The sequence below is a fragment of the Malania oleifera genome, chromosome 12 (genome assembly GCF_029873635.1).
Source record: "Malania oleifera isolate guangnan ecotype guangnan chromosome 12, ASM2987363v1, whole genome shotgun sequence".
Lineage (NCBI taxonomy): Eukaryota > Viridiplantae > Streptophyta > Magnoliopsida > Santalales > Ximeniaceae > Malania > Malania oleifera.
The window spans coordinates 15,026,689-15,044,237 of NC_080428.1; the positions used below are offsets into that span (position 1 = coordinate 15,026,689).

The window sequence follows — 17,549 nt, forward strand, 5'->3', positions numbered from 1 at the left end:
GCAAGACCACGACGGAATACCGTTGTGACGAATTGGAAGAACGGCTAAGGGCCATAGAAGGGACTCGGACCGCCAGTACCGCCAGACCCTCAGATTACTGCCTAGTCCCTAATGTAGTTATTCCTCCAAAGTTTAAGATGCCAGACTTCGAGAAGTTTGACGGGACCACATGCCCTCAGACCCACCTCCGGATGTATTGTCAGTTGATGGCCGCCTATACCGATAATGAGAAGTTGATGATGCATTGCTTCCAAAGCAGTCTTACCGGGACAGCGGCTAGATGGTATGTCCAACAGAATAAGGCTCAGATCCGCACGTGGGGTGACTTGGCCGATGCCTTCGAAGTGCAATAACGTCATATCTTGGAAATGGCTCCAGACAGGATGTTTCTTTCTGAAATGGAAAAAAAGCCAACAGAAACTTTCAGGGAGTATGCACACCGTTGGAGAGACGCGGCCACTCAAGTGGACCCTCCGGTTAGCGACCGTGAGGCAATATTGATGTTCGTAGGGACGTTAAAAGATCCCTACCATTCACATATGGTAGGGTCCACCCCTCATAACTTCATGGACATTGTGTCGGCAGGGGCCAGAGTAGAAGCCGATGTCAAAGCTAGACGGATAAAGACTGGCACTACCGATAATGGCCCAAGTAAGAAGTGGGTCAAAGGTAAAAAGGAAGAAGAGACCCATTGATACAAGGACCTATGAGAAGCCTAAAATAGAGAAGCCGAAATCAACAACCTAGGGGAAATTTCTACATGGAACCAGTAGTAAACCAAACACTGCATATGGGCCTCAGGCCCCAGTTTGTGGCCCCCGCGCTTGTGCCAGCCCAGCCGAACATACCAACTCGCCCGAGCCAGCAAACACACACGAGGAATACACCCAAGAGTTTTCAGAGATTGGAACCGATTCCCATGTCATACGCAGACTTATTCCCCCATCTTTTAGAACAAAGGATGATATCTACCATCCCCGGGATTCCTCTCACAAATCCTCCCCCGCACTGGTATAATCCCGAGGTCCGATGCGCGTACCATGCCAATTCTCCAGGGCACCCTATTGACCAGTGTTGGGCCTTCAAACACAAGGTGCAAGATTTGAGGGACGCGGGTTGGTTGTCATTCGATGCGAAGCCGGTTGGTATTCAAGAGAATCCTTTGCCTGACCATGGGAAGGACAATGTTGGAATGATCGAAGAACAAGATGGGGAAAAATTCGAAAGAAGATGGGAGCAAATGACGCTAGACTGGGTGTATAGTGAACTGACAACGGCAGGCCTAGCAGGACTAAAGGCTATTTGCCCTAAAGGCGCCCCATGCGCATGCCAAAATACTACGAAAAAATCAGTACAACAATGTGAGACTTTCCGGATTTTTCTAAGTAGCTTGATTGACAGCAAACGAGTGGAAGTTAGCCGCATTCAGAAAACAAATGAAGTTTCAGTCATAGGGGAATCTGACCATCCCCAATTCACCAACAGACCATTTATCCCCATCATGAAAAAAACCCCACGAGTCCCAGAGGCCCCAGTTCGGGTAGTGATCTCAGCCCCTCGCCCTTTCGCATACCACAGTGACCGGGCAGTGCCATGGAGATACAATTGTGAAGTATGCACCGAATGAGAAACTAGCAGTGCTGCTGAAGTAAGAGGGATAACCAGAAGTGGAAGGGTTTATACGCCGGAGGTCTTGGAGAAGGTGCAACCTAGCCAAGAACAGAATAGGAACCTGAAGAAGCCAGTTCAATCTCAGGAAGCCGAAGAATTCTTGAAGATAATTAAACACAGTGAATACAACATCATTGATCAACTGAAGAAGATGCTAGCCCATATCTCTGTTTTATCGCTGTTGTTGAGCTCGGAAGCCCATCGAGAAGCCCTATTAAAGGCTCTTAATCAGGCCTATATTCCCCAAGACATCAGCATCGATAATTTTAACCACGTGATTGGTGGTCTTACGGCTACCAACTACATTACATTCGCTGATGAGGAGATCCCCGTGGAAGGCCAAGGGCACAATCAGGCGTTGCACGTTTCCGCTAAATGTCGAGATCACATGATTGCACAAGTGTTGATTGATAATGGGTCATCTTTGAATGTCATGCCCATGATGACCCTACAAAAACTGCCTGTCGACCCGTCCTACATAAGGCAAAATAATTTGACTGTGCGGGCTTTCGATGGCACCCGCAGGGAATCGGTGGGATCTATTGAAATTCCTATGCAAATTGGATTAGTCACCTTCGAAATTACATTCCAAGTCATGGCCATAACCCCGTCTTATAGCTGCTTATTGGGGAGGCCGTGGATACATAACACCGGGGCAGTTCCGTCTTCTCTGCACCAACGGGTCAAATTTGTAGTAGATGGGAAATTGGTTTTTGTATATGGGGAAACCGATGTTATGATAACAAAGCCCACTTCCACTCCTTATGTGGAAGTCACAGAAGGGGCATTGGAGGACTCGTTCCGAGCCTTCGAGATCATAAATGTCACAACTATAGTAGAAGGATCTCTAATCTCATGCCCTCAGATCTCTGTCGCAGTGCATATGATGGCGTCCAAAATGATCAGACAGGGGTACCATCCGGAAAAAGGGCTTGGAAAATACCTACAGGGGATCCAAAAGCCGTTAATTCTTAAGGAAGTGAAAGACAGATATGGCCTTGGCTACATACCTACGGCGGCATACCGAAGGAAGAAAGTTGAAAAGAAGAAGATGCGGAGGATGGAAAGAATCACTGGTGAAACAAGCTCTAAGGAAGGACTGTACGTCCCGTCCATCAGCCGGACTTTCGTAAAAAGCAGTCAATCCAACCTGGAGGCAGAATTGCGGCAATTAAGTATATCAGTATTGGATGCTGAAGTCCCCTCGAACACTTCTACAGAGTGGATCCGTCATCTCCAACCAGGAGTACAGCTTCAGAACTGGAGTTCTTTTGATTTACCAGATATCATCATGTAATGATCTTTTCAGGATTTGTTTAGTTCTGCTTTTCTTTTGTATTCCCCCGGCCACTGAAAAATCAGGGAAGCTCTTTAATGAAAATGAATCATGTATTCCTTGTCATTTATGTGCATTTTGGAAATCGACTGTCGAAATTTGTTTATTAATTTCATGCAGGAATAAAGAAAATAACAACACCAGAATCCCTCGCCAAGTAATCGACATTAACTTTGAAAATTTAATCCATGAAACTGAAGTTGAAGATCAAGAAATAAACTTGTCCCCTGAAATGGAAAGAATGTTAAAGTCCGATGAAAAACCAATCTTGACCAGTAGCGATCCCACCGTCATGATTAATCTTGGAACCGAGGAAGAACCCAAGCAGGTGAAAATCGGGGCACTACTAAAGGGTGAAGAAAAAGACAAAATGATTGAATTACTAAGGGAATACCGAGACGTGTTTTCCTGGTCGTACCAAGACATGCCAGGTTTAGACACGGATTTAGTAACCCACAAGATCCCACTTCACTCGGATTCAAAGCCAGTAAAGCAGAAACTGAGGAGAATGCGACCGGAGATGTTACTTAAGATAAAGGAGGAGGTACAGAAACAGCTTGAGGCAGGATTCTTGGAGGTAGCCTAGTACCCTGAATGGATGGCCAACGTTGTCCCAATAATCAAGAAGAATGGTAAAGTACGAGTTTGTGTCGACTACCGGGATCTAAATAAAGCAAGCCCTAAAGACAACTTCCCTCTCCCACACATTGATGTGTTGGTGGACAATACTGCAGGCATGCTTTATTTTCATTCATGGATGGATTCTCAGGATACAACCAGATCAGGATGGCACCTGAGGACAAGGAAAAAACGACTTTTATCACATTATGGGGGACTTTCTGCTATAAAGTCATGCCATTCGGACTAAAAAATGCCGGAGCCACTTACCAGAGGGCTATGGTAACCCTTTTTCATGACTTAATGCACACGGAGGTTGAGGTTTATGTCGATGACATGATCGTTAAGTCGCAAAATTAGAAAGACCATGCGTTGAACTTGGAAAAATTGTTTGAGAGGCTCCGGAAGTGCCAATTGAAGTTAAATCCTGAAAAATGTACCTTCGGTGCTACGTCCGGGAAGCTATTAGGGTTTATAGTGAGTGAGAAAGGGATTGAGGTAGATCCTGACAAGGTCAAAGCCATTCGAGAGATGCCTAGCCCAAAGTCTGAAAAGGAAGTGCGAAGCTTCTTAGGTAGGCTTAACTACATTGCTCGGTTCATATCTCAATTAACCACCACCTGCGAACCCATCTTCAAGCTACTAAGAAAGAACAACCCAGAAAAGTGGAACAAAGAGTGTCAAGTGGCCTTTGAAAAAATAAAGGAGTACCTTTTGAATCCCCCAGTACTAGTGCCGCCAGTACCCGGAAGGCCTTTAATCTTGTATTTGGCGATTTCAGAAAACTCCATGGGTTGCGTATTGGGCTAGCATGATGAGACCGGGAGGAAAGAAAGGGCTATTTATTACCTTAGTAAGAAGTTCACAGATTATGAGTCTAAGTACTCTAATTTGGAAAAAACATGTTGCACTTTGGTATGGACGGTCAGTAGGCTGAGGCAATACACCTTGTATTACTCCACCTGACTGATCTCCAAAATGGACCCAATCAAGTACGTGTTTGAAAAGCCCGCAGTAACTGGACGAGTAGCACGATGGCAGATGTTGTTGACGGAATATGATATTTCTTATGTCACCAAGAAAGCTATCAGAGGTAGTGTCATTGTCCGGATACCTAGTCTGACAGAGCCGTGTAGATTACAACCTATGGAGTTCAAATTCCCAGACCAGATATAGACTCCCTAACCCAAGAGATAATACCCTGCTCGAAGAATGGAGGATGTTGTTCGATGGGGTAGTCAATGTTTGGGTACATGGGATAGGTGCGGTGCTCATATCTCCCGACGGGAAAACATTATGAATCCATGGTAGCCTAAGCTCCATCTTTCCCTTGTACTAACACGTACCGAAAAATACGAGGCGTGTATATTGGGTTTGCGGACTGCTTAGATCGGGGTGTCCAAGCGACTAATAGTAAGAGGAGACTCGGCTGTTCATCCCCAGCTAACCGAGAATGGGAAACCCGTTCTTCCACGCTGGTAACCGTATACGAGAGTATATTCAAAAGATAATAGACAGGTTTGGACATTATCAGTTCTCTCCACTCTAAGAGAAATAAATGTAATGTCTGATTCACTAGCTACAACACTGGCAGCTTTATCAAGGTAGAAAAAGGTGGGTGGTGCGGGGTAAGTCGAACTATTCAAATCATAGTACAACCTAACCTTGCCCACTGCACGTGATAGAGGGAGGCCGATGAAAATCATGGTTTATGATATCCCAAAACCTCACATCCAGAAATGAGTATCGTGAAGGGGTATCCAGTAATGATTGTAGGACCATCAGATGTTAAGCCATGGGGTTCTTCTTAGATGGTGAATTTTGTACAAACGAAATTAGACATGACCCGCTTACGGTGTTAGCGCGCACAGGAGGCCCACAAGTCATGCATGAGTTTCACGAGGGGGTCTGCGGTACCCATGTCGGAGGCCACTCATTGGCAACGAAAATACTTATGAGCGGGTATTATTGGATACAATGGAGAAGGATTGCATTGACTATGCCCGAAAGTGCCATAAGTTGCCAAGTTTAATGGTGATCGGATCCAAGTCCCACCGGCCCCACTTCATGTTCTCGCAGTCCGCACCTGGCCGTTTTTCAGCTTGGGGCTGGATGTGATCGGGCCGATAAGCCCACAAGGCTAGTAACGGACAACCGTTTATTTTTATGGCAATCAATTATTTCAACTATGGGTAGAAGCCCGCCTCGTATCCATGTCACAAACAGAATGTAGGAAGTCGTTCGGTCAAAGGGAGTTGATCTGCGGTACGGAAATCCCTGGAGAATACTCACGGATATTGGCCAGAACCTGAACAACCAGTATGAACCAAGCTATGCATCAGTTCCAGGCAAGCATCACATTCATCTCGCTATAGACCACAGATGATGGGCGCGGTGGAAGCAGCGAACACACACATTAAGAACATTTTGGAGAGATTACAGAGAACTTACATAGATTGGTAATGACAAGCTTCCCTCGGCCCCTATGGCTTACAGGACTACGCCAGAACCTCACAGGTGCTACTTTCCCTTCTCTGTGTGGTGTCGGAATGGAGGCAGTGGTCCCTATAAGAAGTTAGATCCCATCTCTAAAAGTTCTGAAAGAATAGAGCTGGCTGAGGGCAGAAGTGGGTACAAATCCTGGTATGACCAGTTAAAAACTTGATCGGGAGAAAAAGGAATGGCGCCGAATGGCCCATGGACAATTGTACCAGAGAAGGATGATGAGAGCGTTTAAAACCAAAAGTGCGCCTCGACAGTTTTTCCAGGATGTGGACCTAAGTGCTGAAAAGATTTAAAACCGATTCTACGACCCCTCGTGGCAAGTGGACCACCAAACTATGAAGGGCCTTACGTGGTAAATGAAGGCATTCCCTCACAGGAGGTGCCCTACTGTTAGCAATATGGAACAAGAGACCGACCTACTGCAGAACCCTGTTACTCTAATGCTGTAAAAAAATATGAATCCTAGGTTGTATATCATCTCCAAAAGAAATTAATGAAAGGATCACACAGTTTTGTTATTTTCACATGTTCCCTCGTTGCTCATTGTTTTCGATTAGAATGACGATGGCCATTTTGTGGACCCCAGTTACCCTTAAAAAAGAATCCCAATGCTTTTTACAATCACGTGATGAACCTTTTTTTAGCTTTAAAATCGACCATTTTCTCGAAAAGTCCTTTCCCAAAATTTTAAACCGAGTTGGGATTTTCACAGGTCGACAAATCATGCAAGACTAATGCATGCCAAAATGAACGGCAGGCCATTTTTTTTTTCTATACCCAAAAGTTAGAGAAAGAAAACACCCCCTTGATACCCTCGATGTGGGCCTAAATGTTTAATCTTTCGTTTAAAACCCCCAAGAGCACAACCCCACAGTCTGGGGCATTTGGAAAGACCGCGAGCAATAAACACCGTAATGATTCAATATTGGAACCGAGAGGAAGAAGAGGGAGGAAGGGAAGAACTACAGCAGTGTGTGAATAACAAGAGGGCGGGCTGGGCCGGGAAGAGGTGGGAATATGGGAGGCAGGACACGGACCCCGGGGCACTAATAAAGGGTGAAGAAAAATTGGAAGAAAAAGACAAAATGATGAATACTAAGGGATACCGAGACGTGTTTCCTGGTCGTACCAAGACATGCCAGGTTTAGATACGGATTTTTAGTAACCCACAAGATCCAATTTTCACCCGGATCAAAGCCAGTAAAGCAGAGAAACTGAGGAGAATGCGACAGGACGATGTTCTTAAGATAAAGGAGGAGGTACAGAAGAGAAAGGAAAAAAAAGTGACCCGGTAAGGCAGGAGGTGATGAGAGGCGAGGACGAGATAAAAGGATATGGAGGCAACGGTCTTCTTTTTTTGTGCCCAATACTCAAGAATGGTAAATACGAGTTTGTGCTCGAAATACCGGGATATCTAAATAAAGCAAGACCTAAAGACAACCTTCCCCTCTCCCACAAATTGATGTTCCCGTTGGTGGACAAACCCGAACTTCCAGGCCCATGCTTCTATTTCATTCAGGTAGGGATTCTCAGGATACAACCAGATCAGGATGGGCCACCTGCGGACAAGGGGAAAAAAATAAAAAAAGGAAAAAAAAAAAAAAAAAACGACTTTATCAATTATGGGGGGACTTTCTGCTATAAAGTAATGCCATTCGGCTAAAAAATGCACGGAGCCATACAAGAGGGCTATGGTAACCCTTTGTCTGACTTAATGCACACGGAGGTGGGTGAGTGACGGTTATGTCCGTTGACATGATCGTTAAGTCGCCAAAATTAGAAAAAAAAGACCAGAGTTGGAACTTGGCAAGAAAAATTGTTTTGAGAGGCTCCGGAAGTGCCAATTGAAGTTAAATCTGAAAAATGTACCTTCGGGGGGCTACGTACGGGAAGCTATTAGGGTTTATAGTGCGTGAGGAAAGGATTTGAGGTAGGTAGATACTGACAAGTCAAAGACATTCGAGAGAGCCTAGCCCAAAGTCTGGGGGAAAAGGAAGGGCGAAAGCTTCTGAGGTAGGCTTAACTACATTGCTCGGGGCAGAGCTCAATGAACCACCACCGGCGAACCCCAGCTGCAAGCGAACGAAGAAGAACAACCAGAAAAGGTGAGAACAAAAAAAGAGTGTCAAGGGGCCTTTGAAAAAATAAAGGAGTACTTTTGAATCCCCCGAGTACTACGTGCCCGCCAGTACCCGGAAGGCCTTTAATCTTGTATTTGGCGATTTCACGGAAAACTCCATGGGTTGGTCTTGGGCGCAGGCATGATGAGACCGGAGGAAAGAAGGGCTATGTAGTACCTTAGTAAGATAGTTCACAGATTATGAGCTAAGTCCTCTATTTGGAAAAAACATGTTGCACTTTGGTGTAGGACGGTCAAGGTGAGGAAATACCACCTTGTATTACTCACACCGGAACTTTAGGATCTCCAAAATGGACCCAATCAAGGTACGTGTTTGAAAAGCCCGCGTAATGGAGAGTAGCACGATGGCAGATGTTGTTGACGGAATATGATATTTCATTATTTCACCAAGAAAAGCTATCAGAGGTAGTGCATTGGCCGGAATACCTAGCTGGAAAGAGCGTGGATGGAGGATTACCAACTATGGAGTTCAATTCTCAAGACCAAAGATATTAAGACTCCCTAACCCAAGATTTGAGAAGAAGACCTCGAAGAATGGAGGATGGGTTCGAGGGGTAGTCAATGTTTGGGGACATGGGATTAGGTGCGGTGCTCAATATCTCCAGACGGGAAAGGAAAACATTACCAGTGGTGGGTAGCCAAGCTCATTTCCCTGTACTAACAACGTAGCCGAATACGATGGCATGATATTGGGTTGGCGGACTGCTTTAGATCGGGGTGTCAAGCGACTAATAGTAGAGAGACTCGGCCTTGGTCATCCCACCAGCTAAACCGGAGAGAGAAGGGGAAAACCCGTTATTCCAGCTAGTGGTGACCGTATCGAGAGGTAATTCAAAAGATGATAGAAGGTTTGACAGTCATCAGTTTCTCTCACACGCCTAAGAGAAAATAATTGTAATGTCTGAGCACTAGCTACACTGGCCAGAGGCTGTTATTCAAGGTAGAAGGAAGGGTGAAGATCGAAAACTATTCACATCAGGAGTACAACAGAACCTGCCCACTGCACGGGAATAGAGGATGGCCGATGAAAATCATGGTTTCTATTGATATCAAAACCTAATCCAGAAAAAGGAGTATCTTGAAGGGGTAGCCAGTACATGATGGAGGAACAATCAGAAGGTTGTAGCAGGGTTTCTTCTTAGATGGTGAATGGAATTTTGTTGTACAAAAGAAATTATGAAATGACCTCTTACGTTGTTGTTTGAGAGGCCACAGGGGGGACCGGACAAGTCATGCATGAGGTTCACGAGGGGTATGCCCACGGGTAACCATGTCGGAGGCCATCATTGGCACGAACAAATACTTAGGAGCGGGGGTATTATTGGATGACCATGGAGAAGATTGCATTGACTATGCCCGAAAGTGCCTAAGTGCCAGTTTATGGGATCGGATACAAGTCCCACCGGCCCCACTTCAGGTTCTACCGCACCTTGGCGTTTTAAGCTTGGGCGGCATGATGATGGATGTGATCGGGGGCAGGGATAAGCCCCAAAGGCTAAGTAACGGACACCGTTCATTTTTTATGGCAATCAAATTAGTTCACTAAGGGGGTAGAAGCCGACCTCGTATTCCAGTGTCACACAGAATGTAGTAAGTCGTTTCGTCAAAAGGGAGTTGATCTGCCGGTACGGAATCCATGAGAGAATAATCACGGATAATGCCAAGAACCTGAAAACGCAGTAGAGTAATGACCAAAGCTATGACAATCAGTTCAAGGCAAGGCATCACAATTCCGGCCTTATAGACCACAGAGAATTGGCGCGGTGGACAGCAGCGAAAAAAACATTAAGAACATTTTGGAGAAGATGACAGAACTTACAGAGATTGGTCTTATGACAAGCTTCCCTTCGCCCTAATGGCTTCAGGACTACGGCCAGAACCTCCACAGGTGCTACTCCTTCTCTTGTGAGTGTACGGAAAATGGAGGCGTGTCCCTATAGAAGTTGGAAATCCCATCTCTAAAAGTTATGAACGAAGTAGAGGCTGGCTGAGGCAGAGTGGTACGTAAATCTGGTATGGACCGTTTTTTTTAAAACTTGTCGAGGAGAAAAAAAGGATGGCCGCCATGGCCCTGGCAATTGTACCAGAGAAGGATGATGAGAGGTTAACAAACAAGTGCATGGCCTCGACAGGTTCAGAGGGGGGACCTAGTGCTGAAAAACGATTTTACCGATCTACAGACCCTCGTGGCAAAGGGACACCCAAACTATGAAGGGCCTTACGTGGTAAACAGGCATTTCCGGATGGTGCCCTACTGTTAGCAAATCTGGACAAGATCCGACCTACTGCACCCTGTTTGTTAACCTCTAATGCTGTAAAAAAATATTATGCTAATGGTTGTATACATCCCAAGAAATTATGAAAGGATCACAGGTGTATTTCACATGTTCCCTATTTGAAATGTTTCGGATTAGATGAAGATGGGCCATTTTGGACCACCAGTTCCCTTAAAAGAACCCAATGCTTTTTACCACTTGATGAACCTTTTTTAGCTTTAAAATCGAAACATTTTCTTCGAAAAAGCATTCCCAAAATTGAAACGAAGGTTGGGATTTTCAAAGGTCAGACAAATACATGCAAGGACCAATAATGCAATGCAAAATGACGGCAGGCCATTTTTTTGCTACTCCCAAAAGTTAGAGAAAGAAAACACCCCTTGATTAACCTCCTTGTGCCTAAAAATGTTTAATCTTTCGTTTAAACCCGCCAAAGGATCACACCCCACACTGGGGCAGTTTTGGAAAGACCGATCTTGAACAAAGCCTAAATAAATAAATGGAGGCACGATTCCTCGTAAAAAAAATAATAAATACAAAACAAAAAAAAAAAGGAAAATGATGCTAAGGAACAAGTGGAAAATCAAAGCACAAGAAGGGTAGGAGATATGCGTCGTTTGTGATCTTTGGCCAATTCACCCTTTGGTAAACTTGCATAAGTGCGAGACCTCATGCATCCATTTCTTCTTTAACCAATACCACACAACCTACATTACAACCTGAATGAAAAGGACCTGACCAGATTGGCATGTGGTGTTGCCTTCAAATGATTTGTCAGCTCAATTTTGAATCTGAAAAGACGTAATGACATGATCCTGAAAAAGTTACGTAGGCAGCTTGTTCAAAAGGACGAAGTTCGTCAAAACTCTAGCAAAAATGTTCACCCCAAACGGGGACAGATTTGTTGCCTGGGATGGGGTTTTGGCCTTGGTTTCCTTATTCTGAAAACCTAAATTCCCAAGCCTACATTTCGTCCGAGTCTTAAAGGACAATCCAGAGATCGAAAAGGTGAAGCAAACACCAAAATAAAACCTTTGAGCAAACAATGGACCTAAAGGCAATATTTAACATTACAGTACAAAAAGGGCCAGTCTCATTCTAGTGAAACAGGGCAGTTTTCGCGAGGAGAACAAGAGGTTTTAGGGTTTTCACAAATTAATGTGATACCTTTTAAAACAAGGGATGCTTGTGTAAAACTTATCTTTTTCCTGAAAAATTTGAATGTACAGAACAACATTGCACAATGAAGTCCGATCAGCACAATTAATGGACATAATTGCCTGATAATCTCATTATGGGGATCCCCGTTTATTAAGGTCAAAAATCAGGAAACGGAACCCAATACAAAAGGAGGGGTGGTTCAGGCCCCAATGGGGAGCCTTAAGCATGCAAACATCGGAATGAAGGAATGTTGGGTCAGATTCGGAGTACTCCTTCGAGTTTTGGGAATCTCTGGAAGCGTCAGATGTTAACTGCCAGTAGATCTAAACAATCCTAAGTGGGAAGATAATGGAAAGTATGACAGCCAGACACTGTGGGCAGAAATTGGCACTTTGGATTTTGAGGAAAGCCGCTGAAGAACAAAAGGTCGAGTACTTCGGGGGAAAGTACTGACAGTTCAGAACACGGGGCAGATTTTGGTGCCTGTAGAAATTTGGAATTTGAAATGGTGCAGACTCGTGACGAGAAAAAGCAGCAGGCCAATTTCACAACCCTTTTGAATCCGAAAGCGGTTAGGGTAATAGGTAAAGACCTAATAGCGTATGGATGAACCAGGCAGTGTTGAGTCCATTAAGGCCGAAGTCGGGTGCCATCGTGCCCTACAGACTTAAAAGTGTGGCCAAGATCCGGGATCGAGAAGAAGGCTACATCCTCAGACATGTTTCATGCATGCACTTCTTGAATCTCATGCATTTAGTGAAAGGCATTCCCATTATAGGAAGCAGCCATACCAGAATATAATGGTACAGCATTCGTATATATCAACAACATGCCCCGCCTTCAACATCGCAATTTAGTAGTAACATGCATACGTATGGCAGTAATAAGTAAAGCACCATTCATTCATACTTGCCTGATTGAATAATTTTTTTGATTAATTCTGTTGCATCCATAGCCAACCAGCATAAGGGTTTGGTCATTGTACCCCCGTGACCCAAATTTTTACATCCATAATGAGCCATTCATAGGATATTACAAACCGGTTCAGTGTACCAGCAACACTATTATCCTCAGTAATAAAAAAATAAAAAAATAAAAAAAATAAAAAAAAATAAAAAAAATAAAAAATAAAAAGGGAAAGAGAAAACACTCGAATTTTATTAATTGCCCTCACTTATGGCGGAGGAATACCGTGGTTACAGTCATGGTCTTGGGAGATTACAACCAGAACTCTCCTAAAACCAAAAACAAAAAGACAAAAAAACAAAACAAAAAACAAAAAAAAAACAACCCCCCAAAAACAATGATTCTTTTCCAAAGTCACGTACAGACGGATTTTTATTTCAGGCTGAAGAAACGAGAGAAGTCGGACCTTTTCCACTACGCCATGATTTGCAGCCGTTTTTCCTCCCGTGGATGTCATTTCGAATTTTCTCTAACCAGCTATTTCTAGGCCCAAGGTTAGTTGGAGTAAAACTGATACCAATATTTTCTCAAATCATCGACCTCTATTTTAACATATTATTTTCTTGCCTAAACCCCTCGTTTTTGTTGTTCCTCTTGGTATTTCGTCCGTAAGATGTAGGTTTCATTCCCAAGGAGGGTCCAAAGTTCGTTCTGTCTCTGCAGGACGACGGGCTTAGGTGAGATGTTGAGGACATCGCCTGGGCACTGTGATAGAGGTGACTGGGTTGGCTATCGAGATCAGACATCGAGGCCAGTACTGTCTCATTCCTCAGCATCTATTTGGAACTGCGGAGGAGAAGGAGAGAGTTGGAAGGAGCCGAGTGAGAGAAAAACGAGAGAAAAAATAAGAACAGAAAATGCACCTCTATGCCACATTCAAATCAGGAAACCGCTTGAAGATGAAGCCCAGCCATGAGAAATGGTTTAGGAGGTGTGAGAGATTTGGATGTTTGAGGTACGGTGTCTCGTAACAGAGGATGGCAAACGAATTTTTGGGGGTTTACAATCAGCGTTGGAGTTGCTTGTGGTGTTTTATTAAGTGTGAGAGGAAGGTCTGTTGCTTAATGGAATAAAAGGATTGCCATGCTAAGTGTTGTAATGTGCTGATAGACAGTGAGAGAGGCACGTGTGCATTGAAAGGCCCCAAAGTTTGTGAGCGAGGGTAAGCTTGGGCGTTGTGCAGTCCCCTTCAGTGGGATTAGTTCACAAGGCCGGCGGAGGAAAAAATAATCTCGAGGCGGATTTGAAAAGACGGGGCGCAGTCCTATAATACCTAAAAACTCGACGAAAAAGAAAGAAGAAAAAGAAAGAAGAAAAGGGGGGGTTTTGTATTTAATTTGGGGCCTGTTTAAAAAAAAAAAACAGAGAACTCGAAGCCGGTTTGTTTTGCACAAAGTCCAACTATTTAAATAAACTCGGGTTTTATATTTGAAAGGGGAAAGTGCGCCGGCCTGTTTTAAATGACTTAGGCCATATTTCTTTCTGAATTGGTTCGGCCCGGTTTTGAATCTCAATCCAAGCCCAACCGTTTTAATAGACACGGGCTCTTTGTTTTTTTTAAAAAAAAAAAAGTGGGCCGACCTCTTTTAAAAAAAAAAAAAATGACTTGGGCCTTATTTCTTTCTGAATTGGGCCGACCCAGTTTTGAAACTCAATCCAAGCCCAACCGTTTCAATAGACACGGGCTTTTGTTTTTTTTAAAAAAAAGTGGGCCGACCTCTTTTTAAAAAAAAATGACTTGGGCCTTTATTTCTTTCTGAATAGGGCCGACCCAGTTTTGAAACTCAATCCAAGCCCAACCATTTAAATAGACACGGGGTTTATTTTTTAAAAAGGAAAAGTAGGTCGGCCTATTTTAAATGACCTGGGCTCTGTTTCTTTCTGAATTGGGCCGGCCCAGTTTTAAAACTCCATCCAAGTCTAACCGTTTAATTAGACACGGGCCTTATTTTTCAAAAGGAAAAGTGGGCCGGCCTGTTTTAAAAATGACTTGGGCCCTGTTTCTTTCTGAATTGGGCCGGCCCATTTTAAAAATCAAAGCCCATTTTTCGAAAGCAAACTCGGGCCCAATTCCGTCCCAAAGACCACACGTGACATGAACACGTGATAGAGCCCATGTGGCTCGCCCGTGACCCCCCGAGTTCACTCAACTCACTCAACTCAAAGATGAGTTGACTCATCCTCGACCTCACCACCCCAACTGAAACCCTAAACCTAACTTCCTAACCAGAAATACCTCAAGCCCTAAATTTCCACACAAATCAGTAATAAAACATACACAACATTGAGATATATATATATAAAGGGAAGAAAGAAAGAACTTATCTCCTTTGGGAGTTCGGAAGAACTCCCCTTGCATCTGTGCGGATCTTCCTTACCGGGCCACTCCCGGTGATCATCATTTGTCTGGGCTTCACCAGATCTCTCCAGATCTGACCGTGAGAACAGAATAGGAGGCCAATCGGAGCTGGATCACCTCTAAAGGTGTTAGGGATCTTAAGTTTGCCAAGATCTAAGGTCTCTGAAGAACGGTATATAGAGAGAGAGAGCTTGGAGATAGGCAAGAGTAGAAAAGAAATCACAGAGGGGCTAGGGTTTTGAGTTTGCAGCAAATAAGAGTAGAGAACAGAGATTGAAAGGGGAGAACAGAGAGGGTGAAAGAAGAGAGAAGAGAGAAGAGAGAAAGAGAGGGCGTTCGAGAGAATGAAATGCAAAAGAAATGAACAGAACTAAAAATTTGGTTTAAATATCTAATGACCCGGAGCCACGAGATTCAACCACGTGGCAACCCGTCATCCGTCCGATCAAAAAGTCTGCGTGGCCACCCTGATCACCGCACGATCTGTGTTTTCCAAGGATGGTCAGGATTGTGCCATGCATTGATCCGGGTCACATTTGACCAACCAATCAGTCACCAACACGTGGCTCATTCTCCCTCACGCACAAAAAGTCTGCGTGGCCACCCTGATCACCACACGATCTGTGTTTTCCAAGGACGGTTAGGATTGTGCCATGCCTTGATCCCGGTCACATTTGACCAGCCACTCGGTCACCAACACGTGGCTCATTCTCCCCCATACAAGCAACAGTCTGCGTGGCCACCCTGATCACCACACGATTTGTGTTTCCAAGGACGGTTAGGATTGTGCCACTCCTTAATCCGGGTCACATTTGACCAGCCACTTGGCCACTGACACGTGGCACCGGTCCTCAACTGCACGATTTGTGTTTTCCAAGGATGGCTTGGATTGAGCCACGTCAACGATCCACATCCACATACACCAGCCACTCAGTCACTCACACGTGGCACCTCTCCTCAACCACATGATCTATGTTTTCCAAGGGCAGCTTAGATTGAGCCACATCATCGATCCGCACCCGCATACACCAGCCACTGACACGTGGCACCAGTCCTCAACTGCACGATTTATGTTTTCCAAGGATGGCTTGGATTGAGCCACGTCAACGATCCACGTCCACATAAACTAGCCACTCAGTCACTCACACATGGCACCTCTCCTCAACCACACGATCTATGTTTTCCAAGGGCGGCTTAGATTGAGCCACATCATCGATCCGCACCTGCATACACCAGCCACTCAGCCACTGACACATGGCACCAGTCCTCAACCACACGATTTGTGTTTTCCAAGGATGGCTTGGATTGAGCCACATCATTGATCCACACCCGCATACACCAGCCACTCAGCCACTGACACGTGGCACCAGTCCTCAACCGCACGAGTTGTGTTTTCCAATGATAGCTTGGATTGAGCCACGTCATTGATCCACATCCACATACACCAACCACTCAGTCACTGACACGTGACACCCCTCCTCAACCATTCGATCTATGTTTTCCCAGGATGGACTAGATCATGCCAGGTCTTCGATCCGGGTCACCCTCCATCTTCCTTTTTTTTCTGATCGGCACATAACTTTGCTTAGAAGACGACACGTGATTAGTTGTATGGCCTGGCTAAAATAGGTGTCTTTTATCTTTATAGGCCTGTCGCTATAGATAACATAAGAGAGTTCCTACTGTCACCCCAAAGCAACAGGACCTATAAAGAGGGGCAGCTGTAGACACCCCAATTTTAACCAAGCCTTACCAAGGAGACCTCATGTCAAAACCTTCCCACACTGGTTGTGGACCCCACACACTCTTGTAGGTCCCACACTGCTTGTGGACCCCGCACATCCTTGTAGGTCCCACACTGCTTGTGGACCCCACACATCCTTGTAGGTCCCACATTGCTTGTGGGCCCCACATGTGTTGTGGGCCCCACATCTCCTGGTACGCTCACTCGGATTCCTACATCCGATGCATGCTACCCCATCTGGTCCGCTAGCTCGGATTCTTACATCCGATGCACGTTACTCCCCCTGGTACGCTAGTTCGGATTCTTACATCCGATGCACGTTACCCCCCTGGTACTCTAGCTCGTATTCCTACATCCGATGCACGTTACCTCCTTTGGCATGTTGGTGCCTGCTGGCGTGGGTTCCTATAACCCTTAAACGGATCGTGGACCCCACATTGCTTGTGGGCCCCACATATTTCCATTGGGCCCCACATGTGTTGTGGGCCCCACATCTCTTGGTACGCTCACTCGGATTCCTACATCCGATGCATGCTACCCCATCTGGTACGCTAGCTCGGATTCTTACATCCGATGCACATTACTCCCCCTGGTACGCTAGCTCGGATTCTTACATCCGATGCACGTTACCCCCCTGGTACGCTAGCTCGGATTCCTACATCCAATGCACGTTACCTCCTTTGGCATGTTTGTGTCTGCTGGCTCGGGTTCCTATAACCCTTAAACGGCTCGTGGACCCCACATTGCTTGTGGGCCCCACATCTCCTGCTACG

The 17,549-nt window shown here is 45.1% G+C and overlaps 1 protein-coding gene across 1 annotated transcript; it reads left to right on the forward strand.

The window, feature by feature from the left end:
- Positions 1 to 368: 368 nt before the first annotated feature.
- LOC131143834 (uncharacterized) lies at positions 369 to 3,593 on the forward strand. The gene is made up of 4 exons (XM_058092204.1): positions 369 to 669; positions 954 to 1,612; positions 1,703 to 2,964; positions 3,128 to 3,593. The coding sequence occupies exons 1-4, from the start codon at positions 369 to 371 to the stop codon at positions 3,591 to 3,593; spliced, it is 2,688 nt and encodes an 895-aa protein (XP_057948187.1).
- Positions 3,594 to 17,549: the final 13,956 nt, after the last annotated feature.

Coding starts and splice junctions, on each gene's coding strand:
- LOC131143834 (XM_058092204.1), top strand. CDS start 369: ATGGCTCCAGACAGGATGTTTCTTTCTGAAATGGAAAAAAAGCCAACA. Junction 1,613..1,702: donor CATGGAGATACAATTGTGAA/GTATGCACCGAA, acceptor GTCTTGGAGAAG/GTGCAACCTAGCCAAGAACA. Junction 2,965..3,127: donor GATTTACCAGATATCATCAT/GTAATGATCTTT, acceptor AATTTCATGCAG/GAATAAAGAAAATAACAACA.